At 39.9% G+C, this 23,137-nt stretch overlaps 1 protein-coding gene and 1 long non-coding RNA gene across 2 annotated transcripts in view; one reads left to right on the top strand and one right to left on the bottom strand.

The window, feature by feature from the left end:
* LOC124288541 overlaps positions 1–12,927 on the top strand; it is a 17,848-nt gene extending 4,921 nt beyond the window's left edge. The window contains exon 3 of the long non-coding RNA XR_006901470.1: positions 12,892–12,927. This is a non-coding gene — a long non-coding RNA (uncharacterized LOC124288541). The remainder of the gene's footprint in view (positions 1–12,891) is intronic.
* On the bottom strand, positions 770–23,137 carry LOC124288539 (ras-related protein RABF1-like). Its single transcript, XM_046725084.1, has 6 exons — positions 22,854–23,137; positions 6,447–6,622; positions 4,895–5,046; positions 3,341–3,466; positions 2,280–2,373; positions 770–1,107 (listed from the first exon to the last, which is right to left on the bottom strand). The coding sequence occupies exons 2-6, from the start codon at positions 6,598–6,600 to the stop codon at positions 980–982; spliced, it is 654 nt and encodes a 217-aa protein (XP_046581040.1). The 5' UTR covers positions 6,601–6,622; positions 22,854–23,137; the 3' UTR covers positions 770–979.

Here is a 23,137-nt window from a genome sequence, read left to right as displayed (position 1 = left end):
TGGAGGCTAGCATTATCATACAATTTCACTGTGGCGATATCTCTTGTGAAAACAGCATTTTATGATGCAATTTAATTGTTGTGATATCTCCAGCTGAAGATAGCATTTCATTGTATCGATATCAACTATTGAGGCTACCACTATGATACAATTTCATTGTATCGATATCAACTGTTGAGGCTTGCACTATGGTACAATTTCATTGTATCGATATCAACTGTTGAGGCTAGCACTATGGTACAATTTCATTGTATCGATATGAACTGTTGAGGCCAGCACTATGGTACAGTTTCATTGTATCGATATCAACTGTTGAGGCTAGCACTATGGTACAGTTTCATTGTATCGATATCAACTGTTGAGGCTAGCACTATGGTACAGTTTCATTGTATTGATATCAACTGTTGAGGCTAGCACTATGGTACAGTTTCATTGTATCGATATCAACTGTTGAGGCTAGCACTATGGTACAGTTTCATTGTATTGATATCAACTCTTGAGGCTAGCACTATGGTACAGTTTCATTGTATCGATATCAACTGTTGAGGCTAGCACTATGGTACAATTCCATTGTATCAATATCAACTCTTGAGGCTAGCACTATGGTACAGTTTCATTGTATCGATATCAACTGTTGAGGCTAGCACTATGGTACAATTTCATTGTAGCATTATCTCCTACAGAAGCTAGTTTGGAAAGATACATACATACACACTAACACTGCAGTGTCAAACTTTGAAGTGTGAAGCCTATGGATATCTCAAAGTAGAAGTTTGGACCCACGTATTTAACCATAGGTTTCTGTTGTGACCAGACTCGGATACCTGAAATTATTTACATAGGTCTGGTCAACTTCAACACAGCAGAGTTTGACCACACCACATGTGAGTATGTTAAACTGTGTTTACTACTCTATCCACCTTCATAATAACAATCTACCTGAAGGTGGGCATGTACCACAACATGATTTGAGCCAGCATCACAAATGAGTACAGCACTTCTTCCTGCTCTTTACAAGTGGAGGAACTTCATCGGAGAGCTGCACATTCAGTTCTGTACTATCTCGACTGGGAACCTCGTCATCTAGAGTATCTCCCAGAAGATGGGCTGAAACATGGCGTGGGCAAGGCATGGAAATGTTCTTGGTCCATAAATTAAAGAAATTAATGTGTAAACAAACCAGAGTGCTTCCCACAGCCTAAAACTACATCATGAAATTACTGTGAGTGAGTGAGTTTAGTTTTACGCCACACTCAGCAATATTCCAACTATATGGCGGCGGTCTGTAAATAATCAAGTCTGGACCAGACAATCCAGTGATCAACAGCATGAGCATCAATCTACGCAACTGGGAACCGATGACATGTGTCAACCAAGTCAGCGAGCCTGACCACCCGATCCCTTTAGTCGCCTCTTACGACAAGCATGGGTTACTAAAGATCAATTCTAACCCAGATCTTCACGGGTCCGAAAGTACTGTGAGTAGATAGTTATTGACATGCAATAGTAATAAAGCCATTGTTATAGCCATGTCGCAGAGGCATTCGCTAAATGCTCACGACATAATCGACAATATTAAGCTATATAATCCAAGCTGCCTAAAAGGTTAATAGTCATATGACTTATCCCACCAGGTACCCATTTTCTGCTGGGTGTACAGGGGCAATAGGCCAGCTAGAATAAATATTATTTTTAACCTCGGCTTATCTTTGAGATCGGTTTAGCTACGGTTACCAATTAGCAAATAATACCTCCAGCACTGTAGACTTAGAAATGTATGCTAAAAAGTGTTGGTTTTCTTAACAAACATAACTGCTCCTGCTTCATGATGATGATTTGGAGATTAAACCCTTTACGACATAATGTGTAGTTTGGACACAGATTCTCCTGCTTGACATGAGACCTAATTCAAATGACATCAATGGAAGTTCCAAATAAATCATGAAGAATTCTCCAAAGATTCCACTATAAATCATGAAGAATTCTCCAAAGATTCCACTATAAATCATAAAGAATTCTCCAAAGATTCCACTATAAATCATGAAGAATTCTCCAAAGATTCCACTATAAATCATAAAGAATTCTCCAAAGATTCCACTATAAATCATAAAGAATTCTCCAAAGATTCCAGGTGTTGCTCCATGAGTAAGCCCAGTCCTTTGTTGTACTACTGGTACTGAACTGTAAAGTACTATTTTGCTTGTAGTTTGCTTGTAAAGCTAAGATTATTTGACTGGGTTACCGAGAACAAAGATGCTGTTATAAATGGTGCCACTTACCAACATCATAAAAGAGTTTTTCTACGTTGGCTCCTGTGAGAGCTGATGTCTCTATGAAAAGAAACCTGTGATCCTCAGCAAATTTCTGAGCTTCCTGTAACAGTCAAGAAGGTCATAAATGGTTCATGGTAAAGTAATATGTCACAGGTTAATTTAAGTGTATATGGCACTTAACTGAAGAACAGCCTATGGGTTATTCATCATACTTAAATGAAGGCTGTATGCTTGGTCCATTGGCCTGGTCATCCCCAAATAGTATGAGTTCCATCCTTTTACCAAACAAAGATCCTCAGACTTTGAGTGAGTGAGTGAGTTGGGTTTTACACTGCTATTAGCAATATTCCAGCAATATCACGGCAGGGGAGACCAGAAATGGGTTTCACACATTTTACCCATGTGGGGAATCGAACCCCAGTCTTCAGCATGTCGAGCGAACGCTTTACTGACTGACTGCCTGAGTTTGGTTTTACGCCGCTTTTAGCAATATTCCAGCATCATCACGGCGGGGGACACCAGAAATGGGCTTCACACATTGTGCTCATGTGGGGATTCGAACCCGGGTCTTCAGCATGTCGAGCGAACGCTTTAACCACTAGGCTACCCCACTGCCCCCCTCAGACCAAGTGCATCTCCACCAACATCAATATGGACACGAACCTTCTCCACCAACACTCATCCTACACCATTGCGCACACAGCATCTCTATAATCTATATTAGGGAAAATAATTTCATAATTTATGGCTAGTGGTGAGGTGTTGGGGGAGGGGGGTAATGTTGATTTTAAGTTTAAGGGGGGCTGGGGCACCCATTTTGTTCTAGGGAGGTAGGGGGATCATCAATATTGTACATATAAATATTTAAAAATTATACTTAAAAATTATGGGAAGTTGGGGGATAATTGATTTTGTACATGACAGGGGGGGGCACTTACTTTGTACATAAATGTTGCGGGGGCATTCTCATTGTACATGCTTCTCCATAAAAATCATCATCATCCACCCTAGTCATAATTATGATCAGTCCCTTACTCCTTGACACTACCCTGTTTGCCTTCACTCACCTTTGTGGGTACAACCTTCTCTGACATCTTGTCTATCTTGTTGCCGACAATGGCTACTCGAATATCGGTGGGTCCGTGTTTGTGAAGCATCTGTAGCCAGTGACCTTTGATGTTTTTATATGATTCCTGCAAGTATCAGTGGAATTAAGATTACCCTTGAAGGGCTAATAACAGGTAACCATCTCAAAGTGAGGTGCCTAATACGTGTTCACTCACCTTTCAAAACACCAGTAGAACACCATGCAAATATAATCAAATGTCACAAAATTCTTGATATGTGATAATTATTTTAATTTCGAATCAGTTGAAACTACAACTTCATTACTTATGCATGTCTAATGTTCCATTTAATAACATACAAAAATACTCAACACTCTTGTGGAATATTTCATATTGGGTGGTTGGTTTGTTGTTTAATGCCGCACTCACTAATAGCACTTAATAGCAATTTCCCAGCTATATGGCGGAGGTCTGTAAATAATTGAGTCTGGAACAGACAATCCAGTGATCAACAGCATGAGCATTGATCTGCACAATGACATGTGTCAACCAAGCCAGTGAGTCTGGTCATCCAATCCCGTTAGTCGCCTCTTATGATGAGCATGGGTTGCTGAAGATCAATTCTAACACGGATCTTCACAGGTACACTGTTAGCAGTATTTCGGTATATCCTCCACAACAGTAAATAGTTATCATGAATACACATACATGAATTGTGGTGTCCCAGAAACTTGTAAAATGTTTGTGTAATAAGTCCCAAGCTATTGAAAGTCACCTGTTCACCACTTGATCTATCTATATGCCAAGTTTGGTGGTTTGGTGAAAAAACATTTTATGGCAGGAAAGTGAAACCAAATAAATATTTCAAATATTCCAAACCATCAAACTGCACCAGCATATTACTGTACCTATTTATGTGCCACGTTTGGCAAGATATTGAATAATTTAATAACTGCTCCAGAAACAAGCACTACTGTCATTTTCAGTTTTCAAAGTTGTTGCAAGGGAAACAAGTAAAATATTCCTTCAAACATTTCAAACTATAAAGTCTCCAATTCACTACTAGATGTATCTTCATGTCAAATTTGGGGAAACAATATTCAACTGTTTTGACAATTTGCTTACTAGTGATATTTTCAGGCTAAATCATTGGTGCTGTCATGGAAACTTGGAAAAATATTTCTTTCCCAAACCCCAAAGCATTAGAAGTCACTAGGCCCATCACTCCAAAATTTCTGGCTAAATCATCAAGGGTTACTGAGGAATTTGACGTTTACAGTAAGTTATCTCCCTTGCCTCGGGAAGATGGGTTTGGTTTACTCCGCTTTTAGCAATATTCCATCAATATTACTTCAGGGACACCAGAAACAGGCTTCACAAATTGTACCCATGTGAGGAATCGAATTTGGGTCTTGAAGAGAGAACACTTTCACCACTAGGCTACCCTAACCGCCAATGAGTGATGGACAGACAGATCATCAGGAACAAGTTCAAAGTTATATCCCCCCGTGACTCTTTCTGAGCTGGGGATGATATGCTCGATATATCACTCACCAGGTCTGTGACATCATAGACAACAATGGCCGCCTTGGCATCCCGGAGATACATGGGGATAAGACTACGGAATCTCTCCTGTCCTGCTGTGTCCCACACCTGAAATATAACAGTCTTGTCTGGGATGTCCACAGCCTTAGCAAGGAAACTAGCTGAAAAAAGACAAAACTGATCATAAGTCGCATTTACTCACAATGAGAATCACAACTGAATCTTTCCACTGATAAATTTCGACAATTCTCAGAGAAATGTATAATTTGAAATATTCAAAATCTGTTTCAGTTTTTTGTTTGTTGTTTATGCCTAACTTAGCAATTTTCCAGCTGTAGGATGGTGGTCTCTAAGTAACTTAGTCTGGACCAAATGATCCAGTGATTGGCATCATAAGCATTGGGATACGACGTATCAGTGTTCATACTTCCCAAATGTACTGATAATGGATTTCACATCAGAAATCAACATTAGCCAACTATTCCCAATAACATAGACATTTTATGGGCTCTTTTTCCCTTGTGTTCATTTGGTGCCATATCCTTCACAGCTGGTTTTAAACATACCCAGAGCTACAGATAACTTTTTGGGTCACTGAGTTATGTACTCGCTTGTGTTCATCTCAGTTGGGTATCCTAATTGTCCTTTGAGTAACCACATAATTTGTACCCACCTCACTCAAACTCAGTTGGGTATTTTGCAATTTTCCCCCAATTGTAAAAATATATTAAAGTTTAAATGTTAGTTTACGTGTTTGTTATATATATTTCATCTGTAATATGATGAACAATAAGAAAGACTGCAAGTTGCTTCGTTCATTTGCTGAAATAGAACCTCTCAATATTACCACAGTTCTGTTATCTATTTTATGTGTACGCATGTAAGATCAAATTTTTTGAGTATTTACAGAAACTAAAGCGCATCTGTACGCAATAGACTTAATAGGAATTGAGTTTCCATATAAATAGTTGCGCAATTTATGAAGATACGCAGCCTAGTGTGCACACTTAAAATCATCCTTTACATCAATACAGCAATTTTAGTTTGCTTTGTTTGTTGTTTAAGTCCACGCTCAGCAATATTTCAGCGATATGGCGGCGGTCTGTACATAATCGAGTCTGGACCAGACAATCCAGTGATCAACAGCATGAGCATCGATCTACTCAATTGGGATATTGGTTGACACATGTAGATCGATGTTCACGATGTGAATCACTGGAATGTCTGGTCCAGACGCAATTGTTAACAGATAGCCGCCACATTGGCGGATCCAGAGAGGGGGGGGGGAAAATGACTTAAGACCACATTGAAGATTTTTGTTGCGTTGGCAAAAAACACAACCACCCCCACCCCACCCCACCCCCACCCCAATTCCTGGATCTGCCAATGCGCCATATAGCTGGAACATTGCTAGGGTGGCGTTAAACTACAATTAATCAACAAATCTAATGTATTATGCTGTTTACTCAAAGATTGTTATAGACTGATATGCTCTTTAAGAGGTACAGTAAAGATAACAAGTATAAAATGCCAAGTATAAAATAGAAAAACGCTGCCTTACCACCAACAGTGCCACGACTGTCTTCGTTGAATGTATTCTTCATAAACCTCAATGTCAGGCATGTTTTCCCTACATCCATGTCACCAACAGTCACGACCTTCACCTTCTGAACATGTCGCCTGAGGGATGTCGTCTTTTCAACTCCTGTTTGCATGATGAAGGGTTCCTCTAGTGTTCTGCATCAAATACAGAGTAAGGCCATGAACAGAATTATACTGAGAGAAACAAATAAGAGAACACATGAAAGCACAAGTGTTCCTTTATTCTTTTCCAGGTTTCTTCACAAGTTTTGTATCGCACTGTGGGTGCGAATCTGAGAAGAGAGGAACAATTCCAATGAAGTGGTGCTCCCTTATTTGTTTCCCTCAGTATATATCAGGTTCACACGATCTGTTAACAGCAAAAAAACAAGGCATAAGCTTGAAGGATTAATACTGCAAATCAGAATATTAATGTACCAGGGGTTGTTTGCTCATGTTTACATACACAGTCCATAGTGACATGTACCAGGGGTTGCTTGCTCATGTTTACATACACAGTTCACAGTGACATGTACAAGGGGTTGCTTGCTCATGTTTACATACACAGTTCACAGTGACATGTACCAGGGTTGCCTGCTCATGTTTACATACACAGTTCACAGTGACATGTACCAGGGGTTGCCTGCTCATGTTTACATACACAGTCCACAGTGACATGTACCAGGGGTTGCCTGCTCATGTTTACATACACAGACCACAGTGACATGTACCAGGGGTTGCCTGCTCATGTTTACATACACACACCACAGTGACATGTACCAGGGTTGCCTGCTCATGTTTACATACACAGTCCACAGTGACATGTACCAGGGGTTGCCTGCTCATGTTTACATACACAGACCACAGTGACATGTACCAGGGTTGCCTGCTCATGTTTACATACACACACCACAGTGACATGTACCAGGGTTGCCTGCTCATGTTTACATACACACACCACAGTGACATGTACCAGGGCTGCCTGCTCATGTTTACATACACAGTCCACAGTGACATGTACCAGGGTTGCCTGCTCATGTTTACATACACAGACCACAGTGACATGTACCAGCTCATGTTTACATTGCCTGCTCATGTTTACATACACAGACCACAGTGACATGTACCAGGGGTTGCCTGCTCATGTTTACATACACAGACCACAGTGACATGTACCAGGGTTGCCTGCTCATGTTTACATACACAGTCCACAGTGACATGTACCAGGGTTGCCTGCTCATGTTTACATACACAGACCACAGTGACATGTACCAGGGGTTGCCTGCTCATGTTTACATACACAGTCCACAGTGACATGTACCAGGGCTGCCTGCTCATGTTTACATACACAGTCCACAGTGACATGTACCAGGGTTGCCTGCTCATGTTTACATACACAGTCCACAGTGACATGTACCAGGGTTGCCTGCTCATGTTTACATACACAGACCACAGTGACATGTACCAGGGTTGCCTGCTCATGTTTACATACACAGTCCACAGTGACATGTACCAGGGGTTGCCTGCTCATGTTTACATACACAGACCACAGTGACATGTACCAGGGCTGCCTGCTCATGTTTACATACACAGACCACAGTGACATGTACCAGGGGTTGCCTGCTCATGTTTACATACACAGACCACAGTGACATGTACCAGGGCTGCCTGCTCATGTTTACATACACAGTCCACAGTGACATGTACCAGGGTTGCCTGCTCATGTTTACATACACAGACCACAGTGACATGTACCAGGGTTGCCTGCTCATGTTTACATACACAGACCACAGTGACATGTACCAGGGGTTGCCTGCTCATGTTTACATACACAGACCACAGTGACATGTACCAGGGGTTGCCTGCTCATGTTTACATACACAGACCACAGTGACATGTACCAGGGGTTGCCTGCTCATGTTTACATACACAGACCACAGTGACATGTACCAGGGGTTGCCTGCTCATGTTTACATACACAGACCACAGTGACATGTACCAGGGGTTGCCTGCTCATGTTTACATACACAGACCACAGTGACATGTACCATGGGGTTGCCTGCTCATGTTTACATACACAGTCCACAGTGACATGTACCAGGGGTTGCCTGCTCATGTTTACATACACAGACCCAGTGACATGTACCAGGGGTTGCATGTACCAGGGGTTGCCTGCTCATGTTTGTACACATACACCACAGACCACATGTGAGGGGTTGCCTGCTCATGTTTACATACACAGGGTTGCCATGTTGTTGCTGCTCATGTTTTGCTCATGTTTACATACACAGACCACAGTGACATGTACCAGGGGTTGCTTGCTCATGTTTACATACACAGACCACAGTGACATGTACCAGGGGTTGCCTGCTCATGTTTACATACACAGACCACAGTGACATGTACTAGGGTTGCCTGCTCATGTTTACATACACAGTCCATAGTGACATGTACCAGGGGTTGCCTGCTCATGTTTACATACACAGACCACAGTGACATGTACCAGGGGTTGCTTGCTCATGTTTACATAATCACAGTGACATGTACCAGGGGTTGCCTGCTCATGTTTACATACACAGTCCATAGTGACATGTACCAGGGGTTGCCTGCTCATGTTTACATACACAGACCACAGTGACATGTACCAGGGGTTGCCTGCTCATGTTTACATACACAGTCCACAGTGACATGTACCAGGGGTTGCCTGCTCATGTTTACATACACAGACCACAGTGACATGTACCAGGGGTTGCCTGCTCATGTTTACATACACAGACCACAGTGACATGTACCAGGGGTTGCCTGCTCATGTTTACATACACAGTCCATAGTGACATGTACCAGGGGTTGCCTGCTCATGTTTACATACACAGTACCACAGTGACATGTACCAGGGGTTGCCTGCTCATGTTTACATACACAGACCACAGTGACATGTACCAGGGGTTGCCTGCTCATGTTTACATACACACACAGACCACAGTGACATGTACCAGGGGTTGCCTGCTCATGTTTACATACACAGACCACAGTGACATGTACCAGGGGTTGCCTGCTCATGTTTACATACACAGACCACAGTGACATGTACCAGGGGTTGCCTGCTCATGTTTACATACACAGACCACAGTGACATGTACCAGGGGTTGCCTGCTCATGTTTACATATCCACAGTGACATGTACCAGGGGTTGCCTGCTCATGTTTACATACACAGACCATAGTGACATGTACCAGGGGTTGCCTGCTCATGTTTACATACACAGACCACAGTGACATGTACCAGGGGTTGCCTGCTCATGTTTACATACACAGACCACAGTGACATGTACCAGGGGTTGCCTGCTCATGTTTACATACACAGTCCACAGTGACATGTACCAGACCACAGGTTACCTGCTGCTCATGTTTACATACACAGACCACAGTGACATGTACCAGGGGTTGCCTGCTCATGTTTACATACACAGACCACAGTGACATGTACCAGGGGTTGCCTGCTCATGTTTACATACACATACACAGTGACATGTACCAGTGACATGTACCAGACCATAGGGTTGCTTGCTCATGTTTACATACACAGACCACAGTGACATGTACCAGGGGTTGGTCATGCCTGCTCATGTTTACAGACCACAGTGACATGTACCACAGTTTACATACACAGACCATGACATGTACCAGGGGTTGCCTGCTCATGTTTACATACACAGTCCATAGTGACATGTACCAGGGTTGCCTGCTCATGTTTACATACACAGACCATAGTGACATGTACCAGGGGTTGCCTGCTCATGTTTACATACACAGACCACAGTGACATGTACCATTTGATGTGGTTGATCCAGTTTAGAATATTGACTCAAACCAGGCCAAACCAGACAACTAAATCCTTTACAATGAATACAAACCATATGCTCATGCTGTTGTTGACTGGACTTACAATACCACCACCATAGCAATATTTGAGTGCATAACTTCACCCATATCTGTTACCACCTTGAAGATTGACTAGAATTTGATGTGGTTGAGTACCAAACCACCATCACATCCTTTACAATGAACACTATTGAGACTACAATTGCATCTTGGTTTTGGTAACTTCCCCATATGCTGAATATCATGTCATAAATCACATAATAATTTGCATCTTGGTTTTGGTTTTCTGCTGTATCATGTCATAAATAATAATAATTAGTCCATTTACATAAATAATAAATAATAAGTTCATTTATATTGCGCTAAATCAGCACCATCAGCATGCTCATAGCGCAGACAGTCCATTATTACCAAGGATAACCCAAGCTGTAAGGCACTAGAAGGTTATAGTGTTAGATATTTCCCACCGGGTACCCATTTTCTGCTGGGTGAACAGAGGCAATTTTGAACTAACTCACTTGCCTAATGTGCGACTACATGTATCAAACATGCTTCATGGTGGGGTAGGACTGAAGTCCTAGAAACTCAAGGAATCAAGCTGCCGAACACAGTCACCCATCCAAGACTCTCTACGCCCAACGTTGCTTAACTTCAACTGATTTGTGATCTGAGTTCTATGCACAGGACCATCCCAAAATGTCTTCTCAGTAATGATGATGCTATAAATTCTATAATCTTGGTCAACCACATTCATTCACTACCTGACTAACGGGATCGGGTGGTCAGTTTCGCTGACTTGGTTGACACATGTCATCGGTTCCCAATTGCGCAGATCGATGCTTATGCTGTTGATCACAGGATTGTCTGGTCCAGACTCGATTATTTCCAGACCGCCGCCATATAGCTGGAATATTGCTGAGTGCAGCGTAAAACTAAACTCACTCACTCACTCATTCACTACCTGGGTAACGGAGGAAGTCATGCAACAAAGATTTATTACAAATAGCTGGTATTAAAATATAGTTGTTTGATAACTATCAATTTGATATTAAAATAGTTGTGTTCTACCTCACTGAAACTTTCCTCAATGTAGGTACGGTCAGCTTGTCAGATGACAACAGTCATTTCATCAACAAATATAAATACAGTATATGCAAGAGCATTACACACTGGGGATCACAGGTTACCCAGTCTTTTAAGTGCGTGCTTGAAGCAATATTCCAGCAATAGCATGGCAAGGGACACCAGAAATGGGCTTCACACATTGTGCCCATGTGGGGAATGGAACCCGGGTCTTTCCAATGACAAGCCACCAGGCTATCCCACAGTATCACCAGTCTAAAAAGATTAGACTCTCTAGAAACCTTACCCGTGAAGGTCCGGGATAGAATGAACCTTCAGTAACCCATGCTTGTCGTAAGAGGCAACCAACGGGATCGGGTGGTCAGGCTCACTGGCTTGGTTGACACATGTCATCGGTTCCCAATTGCGCAGATATATGCTCATGCTGTTGATCACTGGATTGTCTGGTCCTGGTCCAGGCTCGATTATCTACAGACCGCCGCCATATAGCTGGTATATTGCTGAGGGCGGTGTAAAACTAAACTCACTCACCAAATAACCAAACACAGGACCAAAAGCCGGATAGTAAACCATTGAAATAAACGTAAATACAGTAGGAAATACATGCCATGACCGGATTTACGTATGTTTTCAGATATTTCCTAACTTCGGGCATATATTTCATATGAATCTATACTTTTGAAACATATGCTCATCGTACATTTTCGTATGCACAAGCACCTCGTTCATGTATGACCCGACCGGATTGTCAGGGATTTCCAAACATGACTTGCAAAATAGATACCACGGGAAATACATGATCATACAGTATTTCCAATGCATTCCTTTGAATTTCAATGGGTGCTGAAATTTCCGATTTCGTTCTAAGTTTACTCGGGTTGGAAACATGTGAATTTACTTAGGTGGGGAAATACATGTAAATTTTCAAATTTGCAAATATTTACACACCTTAGATATTTATGTATCATACCGGATTTCAGGGGTATGTATATGAACGGTTCATACAAGTTCATGTTACCTGTGCTCAAGCAAGATGATCATATGTTTCCATCATGTGAATTACTTGGTTCATGTAATTTCATTTTCACACATTTTATTACGTTTGAAATCAACGTTCACATGACCTCAATATTCTTATCACCAAAAGAGCCTGACAAAGAAAGCTGTATTACGCAAGCTAACACGCCTTATTAAGCTGCACTCGCTCTTGCTACCAGTATCAGTTACGCCTTGTCTGTGGTGTTGGCAAATCTTGTGAGGTGCATGTTTCGAGGGATTAAAAGCTTCAGTGGTGAACAAAGGGCGATGCGTTGCCCCTTTGTCCTCGCAAGTGTCCCAGCTGTCCCAATAGAATAGCACTTTATCTCTCTTGGATCACAGCCAAATACACCACACGTACCAACTCGAAATTTCTTAAGTCTGTTCTGCTCGCGCATCACTACTGTAACGTTCTTTTGACAGTGGTGGTGGAATTGGGTTTAACGTCGTGCTTGAGAATATTTCGCTCATATGACGACGTGCATGCGTGTGTATGTGTATGTGCGGCTGCTTGTACTAGCCCAGACTTAAGCTGGTTTTATAGCGTTAGCCCACTGAGATACCATGCCGCAGTGAAGCAGGAATACCCCACTCAGACACATTATACTGACTCCGAGCCGACCAGACCTTGTTGTACCCATTAATGCGGAGCGCCAGGCAGGGACCAACAAGTACCATATTTTAACGTCTTTTGGTATGACGCGATCGGGGGTCGAACCCGCGACCTTCCGCTCTCCGGGCGGACGCTCTAACCACTACACCACGGAGGCGGTCCTTTTGACAGTACATTATTGGAATATTATATATTGCACTGCATGTGACCTTCCTTAATAGTCTCACAGTACCTGAACAATGTTATTTCTCCATTCGCTCAGCCTTTGCTGTAATAACGCCATACATAAACTTTAAAGTTGTCCGCATTTGTTTCACTAACGCTAAAAGTATAATGACGATAACAAACAATGCCATATCAAATTATATATTCTGTGAGACATGAAATGAGAAATTGTGTTTATCATGTAGCAATTATGACCGGATAGCACAGGGGTGCGTTCTCTGAGTATATCATAGGCATGTTGGATCTCTGTCCCTTTTGTGAAATTCGTCTTGATTGTCCTGTTTAAATTGACGATCCATAAACTCAGATTGCGAGTAAATATCACGTAAGTAATTGTGATGTCGCATTGCTGTAAATTTCCCTCTCGGAGAAGTCATTCTCACAAGATATATATTCCCTTGTTAGGAGAAGGTCTATGGCTATTACGCCCCAGTTTTGCTAAACATCTTGTAGGCCTTTAGCCTGACACACACGCAGATCTCGCATGTTCAAGTTCAGATCTGACAGGGGCTGAAAATATCATTCCGACATGGGCTATTGTTTTCCTAAGTAAGTGGAGTGCTTTCTACAACATTAGAGATAACTGTATCGTTGTCCTTCTGATATTCCCCCGAACGGAAGCTCTACCCATTTAGGGTACAATGTGTAAGTTACAGAATTGTAGGGAATAGTCTTAAGACTTTTCTACTTTGACCAGGAGTTTTCGAACTTGTAACAGTCGTTTGAGAAGAGAAAAGGGTAGTGCGCGACCTATCTGACGGACGTATATGGAGAACATTCAAAGAACTTTATAAATACAATAATAGAAATACCGGTTATGTTTAAAACGTACCCTCAATCTGATAGCCAGAGGGATTATTGTGAAAGATCGCAGTATGTATCATAATTAACGGGCCAAGATAAAAGTACATGTCATTCATCCCAACATTATATCCCTTTTATAGACACGGGACATCGTTGTTACGGGTAGGACAAACACTTTCTTCTAAAGGTATCTGCCGGTTTCACGCAACATACATGTGTTCAGATTATTGAGAAAACTAGCGATGCAAGTTCTCCTCCATTACACCAGAGACCATATAATCTATCATAATGGCCTTTGATCACACATATAATTGTATAGATACCCAGTGATTACTGATAGCGATGAAGCAACTTATAAACATTTACGGCCGACAGTATCATCTGCATTACTCTCTTGCATAAGGTGAAATATCACAGGGTTGTCATGGTAACGATAATTTGGCATACTATTTATTGTGTTATTCTTTAATCTGCGATTAGAATTTAAATCAGTTTTGACTTGAGCATGTTATGAAAAAAGAAGCTGTAAAACGAAATGTATTGTGATCGAACCTATAGGCCTTTGTAAAAGCGATTTTTAAGCCACCTACAAAAAACACTGTTTTCATGATAAATATCTGCTAAACCTTGGCACGATTCCGAGCATATCATGGCATGTGTTTGTGAATCATAATCAAATAGTGATGTTACAAGGCGTCCATGCCGCGTCAACAACACATGCAAACAGGGGCGTACCTACCATTATAAAAACAGCTCTTCTGATTCTTGCCAAAAATACCTACAAACACGTTCCATTTAAAAAGTGGAAATCCCTCTATGAATCATATTGACTACAGTATTCTTTGATTAAAGCATTACCATGTACAGTAAACAGGTTATTCTTCATATCATAACTTTCAGTGATGATTGTTTTTCCATCGACATGTATGTGGATGTTTTGTTACTGTCATGATTATATGTGAATGTTTATTTTTCATTTGTTTATCATTTATTTTAGAAAAATCACCAAATACTCGGTGTATGGTATTGTATCAATGCAGCAGACATGTGTAAACTATGTCCAAACATATTTGTATATGAGGAAATCACATTTCAATTACATGGTGGTAAGACTTCCGTTAGTATCCCCCTAAATTTTAACGATGAGGAAAACTTTCTTTGAGTGGCATTTTTAGAAGTAGAATATGTCTTTCAGTATGTTCAGATACAATTAACAAAACACATTATAACTCAGGCTCATCCTTATCAGATGAGGAATATATATTCAGGTGATATGATTTGACTAGAATGAAATTTAAGGGGGTATACAGGCGGAAGTCTTTCCACAATATTTTGAAGCTATTGAAATCATCAAACGTCAAACGATAACTCTTCAGGTTTCATAAAAAATGAAAGTTGGGCAAACCCTCAATACCACCTAAATATAAGGCTTTGCAGCCCATAGGGCTTAGACACGAAACAATTGGCTTGCTACGCGCCTGGCAAACGCACGAGAATTGCAATACGGGCCTCTAAACCACTGATTCTCCTTGACCTGAGGCGTGTTCAGAACCGCGAGCGCCCGCGCGATTGCCTCCCGCGAGCGTTCGCATCGGCCCTGAACGGACGCGAGCGCTTGGTTACAATAAACCATTCGTGACCAACTCGTGTTGTTCCGGGACAAGCCAGATAGCTTCTTTTATTATATTCCTAAGGGTGAAATACTGTAAATATTGGTGAAAAGAAAAATGGTATTTTCATTTTCACTGAGTAGAATATCACTTTTGCCTGGAACTACGAAACGCGAACTACGAAATCGATGTCTCGATCATTTATAAACAATGATCAAAATATAATAAAGGAATATTTTGTTAATGTTGTCAATGGTTACGCCACTCGTGAACATATTAACTTTGTCAGACCACTCGATGAAATATACATGTTATTTGACAACATTAACAAAATATCCTCCATGCCTTCTTTTTTGGAGGTTCCATGCAGGTAGCAAAGGCACTGTAAGTACCCATGGTCCCTAGTATTGTGATCTACCTTCAGTTGTTGGCAATATATAGCCCAATTTCACATTGTATTGTCCGGAAATAATTTTCTACTTTTAAAGATATATGCTAGCTAGTTTTAACTCAATCTGTGATAATCTAGTGGTTTTACTGTCCTTCGTTGACAGGGTTTTATATATTATATGTATGTATTATAAATTTAGAACTAGTTTTAGTCACGATATGGCTGAAATATTGCCGATGTGACTTTAAATCTTAACTCACTCACTGATCCCTCACTCTTTTTGGAGGTTACGGAAAGGGGCGAGTGGTGACGAATGACATTAAACATGATCGCCATCTTGGTTCGCTTGTGAGAATGGTTCGAGTGCGCGCGCGGACGCTCGAACGGGCACAGGCGTTCAGGATCGAGAGCTCGCTCGCATTCGCGGGCACTCGCGGTTCTGAACACGCCTCTGGAGACACATGTGACTGGGTGTATGTTGGGACGTAGTCTGTCATACAGGCCCTAAAGCAAATATATCCAAGTCCACGCAAGTCTACAAAATGTGGCAAGTCTAGATTTCCACAGCTTCAGGAGAAGGTCTCAAGGCTCCTTTTCATTATATTATATATTTTTTTTACTATGAACTTTTTTTCTGTAAAATATGTTCATATCAGAGACTAGTTGTTAATCTAGTTCTGACAGATAGAAGACAAAAGACGAAATGGATACTAGTGCTGTTATATTTTTTTAATTATATATAAACATTCATCCTTTTCTCGGGATAAATGTATATTTTCCAGTTTCAACCAAATGTACATTCGGAGGATATCGAAATCTAGGTTAAGCTATTTGAATCATATTTACAATTAAAAGACCCAAACAATGGTTTGTTGTCCAAATTGTTTATTTTTCCATATCTTGTCCCAGCCTGTATCACAGTCACAGAACGATAGTTTTTCCCCTTCCCTCTCCAGGAAAACTCACTGCAGAGTTCGGGTTATAGAATGCCATACCAAACACCCACAGCTGGCGGGACCAACATCTCCAGTAACATTTACATCTGCCAATGCTTAATTCGCAAGTGGTGAGGCAATAAGCTAATGAGGCTGAGGGTCCTGTACCATGTTTGTGAAATATCTATGATGCCTTATATGAAGTCTATAATCTAAGCAAGTCTAGCTATGTATGGCGTTAAGTCACTGCTTGAAGAAAGGCTCCTTTAGAATTTTATTTGGTAAATATTAGTATTTCCATCATGTTGAAAAATACATAGACTAACGCTTAGTGTCTGAATATATATAATTTTGATAATAACAAACAAACCCATTTAAAATGAAAAGGAGCCCCAGTGAGACACGAGATTCAGTCTGGCCAGCCATGGCAGTTAGATATGTTTACTTTGTAACCCGACCCCCAAAGTGAGTTAGGTTTCTTGCAGATGTTAATAGACCCTCGGCCTGAGGAGATCTAGACTTGCTTCCTTTAAGGCTTTAGCATTGCAGAGAGGGCTTGGCAGTGGGGAAAATAATGTGATTCAGGGACTGTAAGACAGACTAAGCAGTAAGGAAAATAATGTGGTTCAGAGACTGTGACACAGACTAGAACATGCATGGTAACCTACACTTCATTGTGACTATGATTAAGGCATCATTTCAAAACACAAGGGTTATTTCCTTTGCGTTAACTGACAGGCTTTGGGTGTCAAATTATTTGGAACTCCGGCCAAAGGTGATGTTATGCTGTCTGGAAATATGGCCTTTTTTTAATGCTTTGGTTGCATATAATGATAAGTGATTGTTGTACATATGATGTGTTTGAAGGATAATCTCAGCTGACTAATACTTTGCTTGTGTTTCCCCCCACTCTTTCCATACCCGTAAAAGTTTATTTTATTTTATTTAATATATATGTCTGTAAGACAATACTGTAAAGTAATGGGATGGCTGAATGTGGCCACCTGAGGTAGTGATCACAGCACTCTGGTATACTGCATTGAGAGAGGACAGAGCTTGGCAAGATACAAATAAATATGCTTGTCATTTAAACCTTTATCTGATGTTTGTGGAATGTGATTTTATAATTGAAGATGCTTCCTGCACCTGTAGCCCCAATATAGATGTTGTTAGTCTGTGAATCTTCGTCTCTTTTTTTCAATTGAAATTAAGATCTTTGCCTTACATCATAATAATATATTTTCAGTCTTAATGTGCCTATGTCGGGAATCAAACACCGGTTTTTGACCTGAAATGCGAACGCTTTAACCACGAGCGTACCCCATCATTCCTTGATACTGTTAAAGAATATACATTGGTACATTTATTATACATTCAAGTTTTGTCACCATATATCCTTCAGTTTTTATGTTAGTGACATGATCTGCACACTGATAATTTAAAAAAGGAATATAAATAATGATTGTTTGCAATCTTTATCCAATTTAGTTTTCCATTTATCTAGTAATTTTCAGTTTCTATTTCCTGGAAATTCTTTACGAAGGTACTTTTAACAGGTTCACCCAATAACAGTAAAGCATACATATAATACGTTTCGGTACTTTGATAGATTAATAAGTACACATTATATTCCATGATATTGAGATGCCAAAATGATTAACATAATTATATAATGTATAACAAATTAGACAGCAAAAAAGAAAACGCATGAGCAACATAAATGCTGTCAGGTAGTAAGCTTTCAATAATTATCGAAACTGCTTAGTTATGAGCTAACTGCAATCACTACACTTGTCTATAGTCTACCCAAGAGATGGAAACAAAATAGGTCTATTATGAAAATTATAAGCTAATTGCAATCACTACAATTTTCTATAGTCTACCCAAGAGATGGAAACAAAATAGGTCTACAGTATATTCAGTCGTGTAACTAAAATTTGAGAAAACGTCCGTATGGGATAATACCTGTATTCCGAATCAAAAAGAGGTCATACCAAGTATGTGCATGTTCACACATTTACAACAGTAATTTACACCGGGAATCATTAATACATTGTAATCATCTTTTATGAAAGTATAGATAATGAAATTTGTTCTGTTATGATCAGTCGGATAACTCATACAAGTGAGCACTAAAATTAGGGACCTACCGGTTCATGTCTGTCTGAACACATCTGTCTGTGTTTTATTGTAATTAACAGTGTCTCCTTGTACAGCATATATAAGAAGTGTACCTAAGGTCAGTTATTTAAATTGTTATGTAATTTCCATTACAAAAAGTATAAACGATATTACCTACTGGTCAGAAAGACTTATCAGTACCCCAACACCGACCCACAGCCACAACCCCACCCTAGGCCTACCCCATGCCACACCCGCTCCCTCGCACACACACACACTCCCTAACATACATATCGCTCTGGCCCATAGACCCGATATTTGAACCTTTTAAACAGACATCATGTGTATGTCAAGAAAGACACGCACGTTATTAGTGGTGTTCAGTCATGGGTATCACTTCACCATGTGTTTCTAATTATCTCAGTACATTATGGTGTGGTCGGACGTGCTAACGAACCCTATGTGAGAGTTATATTACAGAACCATTGAAATACATGTTAAAGTAGTGTCAATCTTGTAACACTCTATTTACCCATTACCAACCATTTACCATGTACTAAATATATGACAAACCTAACCCTGGTCATACGAGATTTCAAGGGTATTGAAATGCATGTCCTACAATCACAGCATTTACATATGTTACACACGTTAGGAAACACATGCAAACAATGGCCAGATTTACACACCTGTGAAATACATGTAAATGAAGAGTTGAATGTTCGTTTATTTTAACACCCCTTTAAACGTGTGTAAATCTGACGGCCAGATGATACGTAGATTTCAAAAGTTGTTCATATGGCCGCCGGATGAAACGAGTATTTCCTGACGTTAGTAAATTTGGGTAACACAGTCATTTTGTGTGGTGAAAGTGCTAAAGGTCTCAATTCAACATTATCCTCATTTAGGGGTGTAGTGATGCAGGACTTCCTTATTGTATCCGTACAGTACCGTAGGTAGTGATGCATTCTCTTCCTGGTGATACCTGCCGATCCAGCTATCGGGCTATCTAGCTATATGGTTATCTAGCTACAAGGCTATCTAGCTATGTGGTTATCTAGCTACAAGGCTATCTAGCTATGTGGTTATCTAGCTACAAGGCTATCTAGCTATGTGGTTATCTAGCTACAAGGTTATCTAGCTACAAGGTTATCTAGCTATTTGGGTCCTGTTTAAAATATCACGATGAACTAGTTATCTATTTATACAGCATGGCCATTAACATCTAGTTTACTTTCACTATTGATAATAATATGATGTTGATACCTATCCCATATTTTTCAAAATTGCAGCCAAATATGTAATATATTGTTGACACATTTTTTTTTTTTAATGCATTTTTGTGTACATTATTATTTCAAGTGTATTTACAAAGACCTGACATACTTCATTTTTTGTGCCAAGTATAGTCTTTCTTGGAAATCTATAGTCTTTCCTGAAAATTCAACCATTTCTAAAGGTCATGAAAATGTACTGAACCCTTGAGGACTTTCCACCATTTTGTTGTTACACTCACAGGGGAAGATATCTCCACAAGAATGATAAAAGTTTTTGCTTGACCAAAAATCAAAATATTTGAACACCTGTATCAAACGTTATAACACACTTTATACACTTACTGCATATAAAACTTCATAATGATACATATAGTAATGACTGAGATAAAAGTAGTTTCTAAACATGTCTGCCGTGGAGGCCATGTTTGAAATCAGTATTCTGAAGACAATGTAAAACAACAGAAACTTTTTTGACTTTCAGTCAGGCAAGATTTGATAACTGATTTCTTTAGAGAACAGGCTCAATTAAACTGTTCCTGAAAAAAATATCTCTACCCATGAGCAAGGCAGCACTCAAATCATTTTGAGTGAGTGAGTGAGTTTAGTTTTATGCCACACTCAGCAATATTCCAGCGATATGGCGGCTGTCCGTAAATAATCGAGTCTGGACCAGACATTCCAGTCATCAACAGCATAAGCATCGATCTAAGCAGTTGGGAACCGATGACATGTGTCGACCAAGTCAGCTAGCCTGACCACCCGATCCCGTTAGTCGCCTCTTACGACAAGCATGGGTTACTGAAGATCAATACTAACCCGGATCTTCACGGGTCTTATGTATTGGGAACATGTCATTCAGAAATGATATGTCAATAACAACTTTGTGTTGTGTGTGTTCACATGGCAATGTAAAACATGTGTCACTGTGCATATACGTAAAATTTCAACAAGTTTCTGATGTTAAGTTTCTATGCATTTATTTATTTCAAAGGGAAACGGTAATGTGAAAATGATGAACAGAATTCATCATTCTTGCATTACATTCTGACAAAGAGGCATTCTTTCAGACTGTAAATCTTTTATAAGTTAAGATAAAGCTTCATTTAACTTGTGATTTCAACTGGCGAAGTAGGTAAGAGACAACGGAAGATTTGCACTAATTCACAGTCATTTCCTGAAATTAAGGAAGTTACATACTAAATATCAAAATGTCAAGAAATTACTAAATTTTGTATCATTTTGCAGAAAATTGTGTCCCGAATCTAATTATGTAATAAAAATAGCAAGTCACCATGGCATTTGTTTGACAAGTGGTGCCCCCTTGTGGCACCGTCTGGAAAAAGTAATATGTCAATAAAAGTTCTCTTAAAAGTAAATTGTTTACTTTTATTATTCAATATGTGTTTTCTTATAAAGATATGTCAGTATTGATATGAAATTATTTGACACATTAACTAATTTCTAAAAACACAGGAATTTAAAAAAAACATTGATTCATCAATGAAAAAATGATTTTTATAATAACACGATTTTTTTATAAAATGATGTTTATATAGTAAATTCACACTAGATTAATATTCAAAAATAAAAAAAATATGTTACCAGAGGGTATCAACATTATCTCCAATTAAAACAGCATACCCAAATTAAATTTGATAAGGGGAGATAAATCCAAAATAATTGGAGAAAAAAGTGTACAGTTTCCTAGTTTTATGCTAAAAGAGCATATGCATCCATACAGTCTGGTGTTAAAGGGCTAATTGTTGTGATCGAACTTGTGACCCCATTGTAAAGTGTTGGATAATTAGATTAATTCATTAGTCTAGCTTTGTTTTAAGTCGGCAACTCAAGTTCGATCCCCTACACAGCAAGAACTGAAATCTGAAAAGTGGGCCTCGTAAAGTGGTATACATACTCCCAATTCAAGTGAGCAAGTGAAAAGATTTTCTCACCTCCCTGTTTATCAATAACCAAATTTAACACAAATTTACAAATACAATATTATGCACTATTTAGGTTATATAATGAATAAATCCTTTGAACACTTACAGTTTTTTAATCAAGGTACTTGCTTATCTTGCCAAGAACTTTGCATATTAATACAACCAGCTACCGCCACGATTGTGTCTATCTGTACACAGATCCGGATAAACGGGGTTCCAGCCAGCAGAGGTCTAGCTGTTTGAATACTGACATTACAACCAGCTGATTGAATCATAAAGTCTTTGATTGTCATTTAGAAATGGGGGTGGGGTGGGGGTATTTATGGATGTCAGCTGTATTCATACACGGGAAACACGCAGTTTCGGGATATATCCTAACAATGTCTTCGTATGAATGCTAGGAAACCAGAGACCACGAGGAAACCAGAGACCACGAGGAAACAGTTCACTGTCATCGTCTACTTACGTGAATTTGATGGAGATGTTAAATCTGCGTTGATCATCTTGTCACGTTTGTTGAGATATGACTAATAATGCCAGCTGTCACTCATCAGCTGATCTAGTAATGACTGAACGTCCTATCATAGACGCGTAACATTCACTGACAAAACCGCCATTTCAGTTAGTGCTTTCAAAGTGACTCTGTCAGCGACCAATTGTCGACTGATTTCCTGTCAGCTCATGGATCACGCCAAGCTTCCGTGTATGACCATGACAACTGGGTATTTCCAGGTCCCAAACTTTCCTTCC

The sequence above is a fragment of the Haliotis rubra genome, unplaced genomic scaffold (genome assembly GCF_003918875.1).
Source record: "Haliotis rubra isolate DU_JTF1 unplaced genomic scaffold, ASM391887v1 Scf42, whole genome shotgun sequence".
In the NCBI taxonomy this organism is placed as follows: domain Eukaryota; kingdom Metazoa; phylum Mollusca; class Gastropoda; order Lepetellida; family Haliotidae; genus Haliotis; species Haliotis rubra.
Note: the sequence above shows the minus strand (reverse complement) of the source record. Positions and strands in the feature narration are given on the sequence as shown.